This window comes from Myotis davidii, unplaced genomic scaffold (assembly GCF_000327345.1).
Source record: "Myotis davidii unplaced genomic scaffold, ASM32734v1 scaffold73, whole genome shotgun sequence".
Classification (NCBI taxonomy): Eukaryota; Metazoa; Chordata; class Mammalia; order Chiroptera; family Vespertilionidae; genus Myotis; species Myotis davidii.
This window is the reverse complement of record NW_006286675.1, coordinates 6164955-6170501: the sequence shown is the minus strand read 5'-3', so window position 1 is coordinate 6170501 and position 5547 is coordinate 6164955. Positions and strand designations below refer to the sequence as shown.

At 52.9% G+C, this 5547-nt stretch overlaps 1 protein-coding gene across 2 annotated transcripts in view; it reads right to left on the bottom strand.

The window, feature by feature from the left end:
- GRIP2 (glutamate receptor interacting protein 2) overlaps positions 1 to 3902 on the bottom strand; it is a 49482-nt gene extending 45580 nt beyond the window's left edge. For both annotated transcript variants that reach the window (XM_006758319.2, XM_006758321.2), the window contains exon 1: positions 3745 to 3902. In XM_006758319.2, the coding sequence (XP_006758382.1) occupies positions 3745 to 3799 (55 nt within the window). In that variant the 5' untranslated portion in view covers positions 3800 to 3902. The remainder of the gene's footprint in view (positions 1 to 3744) is intronic.
- Between the last annotated feature and the right edge of the window lie 1645 nt (positions 3903 to 5547).

Sequence of the window (5547 nt, the reverse complement as noted above, 5' to 3'; positions counted from 1 at the left end):
CCCCGCCCCACGGCCTTTGTGTGCGGCCCCCACAGCCCGCAGCCCAGCTTCGGGGCGCTCAGCAGCGGCCTGGCGCAGAGTCCCTCCGCCTTCGCACGTGGTGCAGCGTCTGGGCCTCTGGCCCGCAACCCTCCGGCCTGGGTCTGAATCGCTTTTCCCTGGAGCAACGTTTTTCCGCGCGTGCGTGTACAAGTTCAGGGTTTTGTTTTGGTTTGTTTTGACCCCAGAGATTGAAGGAATCGCCAGCGTTGTCTTTCGTGTGTTTGTCATCCTCTGTGTGTCTCTGATTTTTCGGTCGATAGTAGTTTCCCGGGTCACGGAAGTCTCCCTCTCCCCAGAGTCAGGAGCACCAGCCCAGGTCCACCCATCGGCCCGGCCCTGACCGCGGGGGTGAGTTCCTGCAGGCTGGGGTTTGATCCCCACGCATTAGCCGTAGGAGACCAGTGCCTTTGGTATTGCTGTGTGTCCGGGTTTTAACTGGACAAATGCCCAGCGGTCCAGGGCGAAGAAGCCGCCCACGGTCCCGGGGCGCCAACTCAGCAAAATCTTGCAGGAGATTCTGTCTGGGCTTCCCTATTGCTGTGTGTCCGGGTTTTAACTGGACAAATGCCCAGCGGTCCAGGGCGAAGAAGCCGCCCACGGTCCCAGGGTGCCAACTTAGCAAAATCTTGCAGGAGGAGACTTTTGTCTGGGTTTCCCCAAGATCTTATTAGAGCGAGTGGATGATAAAAGCGCAGCAATGACACCAGAATGTAAGGCAACGATACAGAGAGGAACAGAGGCAATTGCTAGGGTGATTTTCCAACAATTAGTACAAAGAGTATGTGCTATGAATTAAGTAAAAAAAAAAAATATGTGTGGAAGTAGCTGCTTCATGAGTATGGCATCCCTTCCTATTTTAAAGGAAGCTGAGTTCCATGTGAACTGTGTACTATGCTAGGATATTTGAGGCACAGAACACGGGAGGCCCTAAGTGTACGGTGCTTTGATAGTTGAGATATTCTTTATTGTTCAATGTGATTTATTTCTGTACACCTCAGTTTTGTAATAGTTAAATTGCTAGAATAATACATCTTGCTGTAAAATATTACTAGAAGAGCAAATGATCAGGTGACATTTATTGTTATTTTCTATAAATGAACACAATCTCTGGTATGCTAAAGTGATAGGTATTATAGAAATATTCAGATAGGGAGACCTACAGGCTTGATTACAAGTGAGGTTTACTATCACAACCCAAACTTATTGCTTAAAAAAAAAAAAAGGCAGGGAGCCAACTAGAAACTGAACCAAATATAAGCCCTTGAAGGGCACATGTAAATTAGATAAACTCCGCTATTACAAGAGCAACAGGAAAGAATTCAGAGGCAAGAATGAGAAGCAGATTGCATCCAGTCTAAGTTGCTGCTAAAGAAAAAGAATGGTATACTATGAAAATACTTAATACAGATTGTGAAGAGATTTGTTCAAAGAGGATTTCCTAGAGTAGGTGGTATTTCAGTTAATTTTTTTAAATGTGAAGAGGTTAGCTAGATAAGAAAAAGGTGTAGGGGTCCCAGATTGGAGAGGGTGCAGGCCAGGTTGAGGGACCCCCCCACCTCCCGCATGAATATTGTGCACTGGGCCTCGTGTGTGTGTGTGTGTGTATAGGCTGGAAGTGGAGAAGTGTGTCCTCAGACATTTAAAAAAGTATTTTGGAAAAGAAGACAGAGGAAAAACCTTCTGTGTTCTTAAATCCTTCTCCCTTGAGCTTTCATTTTCACAAATGGATGCCCAGATTCACTGTCTGGACAAACAAGTTTAAGTGCCTCCTTTAGAGCCCCCAGAAAGGAATGGAGAGAGTCAGCACACAGTAGCTCTCAGTCACAGGGCATATTCCCTTCTGTTTTCTTATGTCTTGTTAGGGGTTTGTTAGTACCAGACACACCACCTTGGGGTCAGTGGTGTGTGTATGGGGGAAGAGGATGCAAGTGGCTGGGCCTCTGATGGGAAGATTGAATTAAAAATTACCAGGTGTAAAAAAAAAAAATTAAAAATTACCAGGTGTCTACAGTGTGCCAGGTCCTGCCCTAATCTTCTCAAAACATCTCTGCAATCTTGGGAGTGTGGCTTTTCTTGAACCTGCTTTGCCAATGAGGAAACTAAGGTCCTGAGTGGGCCGCACTGCAAGTAAGAGCCAGGATAGGATTGAATCCAGGTCTGCTGGGAACCTGGAGCAGGTTCCTGCTTCTCTACAGGGTGCGGAACCGGACCCGCATGTCATTGGCTATTCTCCAAAGCTCAAATCTGGAGCAGCCCTGGATGTGTCTGTCCATCCCTCCAGCCTAGGAGGATCCCCCTGGGTTCTCAGGGTCTGTGGACCTGAATTGGACAATAGCCTTGATGGGGGAGGGGCTTCTCCCTTGGGGGAGGTCCCAACATAGGGAAACCCTATCCCTGATGCTCTTCAGCTTTGGCTGTTCTGTCCCCGTGGAAGGAGCTTAGGGACCTCTAGGATATCAGACCAGCAGCTGCCGAGGGCCAGTGCGGAGCCTGGCGTCCTGTGTCTCCCCGTGGACCTTGCTATCCTTGATGACTCCTGAGGAAGCCCCTCCCCATGTAGGCCCCTCGAGTCTGGAAAACGCTCGTGGCAGTTATGAGAGCTGGCTTGAGAGAGCCTCTGTATGTCAGCGGTGTGGCCTTGGGCAAGTTATTTAACCTCTCTGTGCCTCAGCTTTTCCCTCTGCGCGAGAATAAGGATGGGACCAATCTTGCAGGGCTGTTGTGAGGATCTAAGGAGTTAATGCATTGCCTGGCACGCAGTGGCACTGAATTAATGACAGTTACTGTTGTTCTTATTAGCTGTGTGATTATTCTTAGCTCTGAGACCTGAAACACAGAGACTGTGATCCCACCACCTCCTCTTCCCCTCCACACTAGAGATGGAGAAATGGCAGCACAGGGAGGCCTGGGGGAGGAGGGTGGGAAGGGGGAGTTGACTTCCAGCTCCAGACACTTCTCCCAGCTCCACTCCCACTCCAGCCTATCCTCCACCCTGAGCCCCTCCTGGGACTCTCTAAGGCGCTGGACACCTGTCCAGGGATGGGGCCCTGCACATGCGGGGACTCAGCATACGCTCAGTTTCATTGAAACCTGCCTTCGCCCTCACCGCCCCCCCTCCCCTCACAGAGCCCCTGTCTCCTCCCACTCCCCCATCCCCCCAAGCACACCCCCCCTACACAATACACACACACACACACACACACACACACAGCACCCCTGCCAGCCCAGACCCCCAACAGGGAGGAAAGAAAAGACCATCAGGGACATGCCATGTGAGGGGTCGATGAAGGAGACTGTGGCACAGAAAAGTAGAGAGGGAGGGAGGAAGACACACATAGAGACCATGGGATAGACCGGGGTGGAGGTGAGGGTGGGGATGGGGATGGGAATGGGGATGGGAGGAGAGTGGAAGAGGGGGTGGACAGACAGGAGAAACAGTAAGAGAGGGAGAGACAGGCAGAAAGAGAGAGTTAGAGAGACTCAGACACAAAGAGTATGGATGAGAAACCCAAAAAGCGCCAGAAGACATCGGGTCAAGGTGAAACAGGAAGAGACAGGGCAGGGAGGGGAGGCCTGGGCGGAGGTCCCTCCACCCCTCACCCTCGCCCTCCGCCCAGACCCACGTTCTGCCGCCCAGCCCCTGGGCAGGCAGCAGGATCTGCCCCGCAATCCTTCCCGGTCCCCTTCCGCTCTGCTCGGTACCTTTGGGCCGCCGCCTCACCACGCCCAGATGCCACTTGAGTGACACGGCCAGCATTGCCCTCCTGCCCTCGGGGCCCTGGGCCAGGGGCCAGGGACCACACCTGCCCGCGTCCGCGTCCGCGTTCCGGAGCCCAGCGCTCCTGGCGCTCCTCCGCTCGGGAGCTGCCTGCGCTCGCTGGCAGAGGCTGGGCGCTCCCTGCCCCCCCTTCCCGGAGTTGCTAAAATAGATAATCCTCCCCGGAGCCAGCGGTTGTGGAATTGGTGGCGGCAAGGCCCTTCCTCCACGACAGCCTGGCCGGAAAATGCAGCCCTGGGGTGTTCTGGACCCTGCGGCAAACTTCCAGGCCCCACCTGGCAAGTCCTCTTCCTCCCAAAGCCTCACCTTGCCCGCCCCTTCTTGGTCCCCAGTCTACCTACCCCACCTCCCCACTCCCTCCTTCCCTAAGCTGGACTGTCGGAAGCCCCAGGCTTTGCACTTGCAGGTTGTCCACCTGGAATGCCCTTCCTCTCTGGCTCCGTTCAGCTTCTGGGAATATGTGCTCAGCGTCCAGAGACCCCTGTTTGCTGGCGTCCTTACTTGCGGGGTCTCAGTTATGCTTTCCATACTAGATTGGGATTATCTACTCACCTCCCAGGCCAGAGGTTCCCAAAGACAAGGACAGGGTCCACTTGTCCTGTGTCCCCGGTGGTCAGCCCAGGCATTTGATGGGGTCATCAGTATAATCAACAGACCCCTTCAGAGCTGAGAAGGGAGCCCAGGCAGTCTGAATCCAGAGCAGGGGCTCTGGCCAAGAGGGAGCCACCTCTTTTTGTTTTAAATAGACTTTTATTGATTTCAGAGAGGAAGGGAGAGGGAGAGAGATATAGAAACATCAGTGATGAGAGAGAATCATCGCTTGTCTGCCTTCTGAACGCCCCTTATTGGGATGGAGCCTGCAACCGGGCAGGTGCCCTGACTGGAATGCAACTGTGACCACCTGGTTCATAGGTCGACATTCAGCCACTGAGCCACATGGCAAGGCAGAGGAGGCTCTTGTTCAGTCTTTGATGAGTAGACAAAGGACCCAGATGACATGTGGAAAGTACAGCAATAAATAAAGGCTGCACAGGAAGGTGGGTGCTGAGGCACCCGGGGTGGGGGAAATCCAGAGGCCTGGCCTGGGAGGGTTTCCTGTCACCGGTTTGCCCTGGAGGATGCCGGGTAAATGTCCCAAGCTCCACAGTGAGGACACCCCCAGGGCTGGATCTGCACATGGATAGAGAGGTGGGTCGGCCCACAAAGGATCCAGGCCAGCCTCCACCCCTCCATTCTGCTTTTCCCATTCCTGCCTCAGCCTCACAAAGCCTCAGAGGTCCCAGTTGCTGCCACCCCCCACCAGCTTCCAGAAACAAATTAGCATCACATCAGAAAATGCCTTTAATCTTCTCCAGGCCCTTTCTTCCCTTGGCCCAAGTGGTGACATTTCTGCCTCCCAGCTCTTTTCATGTAAAAGAGACAGAAACCTCTATGCTTTAGAGAAGGGGGGAGGCAGGGTTGAGGGGCAGACCCCTCTTAACTCCTCCAGGTTGGGGGAGGGAGAGGATGAAGACCATCCACCCATCTTTTCACTTACTCAACAAATATTTATTAAGCACCTTCTGTGTGCCAGGCCCCGAGGCACAACCATGGACAAAATCAAGCCCTCACGGTGCTGATATTCTAGTGGGGAAGACAGAGAAGAAATGACAACTGTAATGACAGAATAAATGTTACAGTATGTTAGAGGTGAAACACACGAGAAATAAATGGAGCAAGGAGAGGGG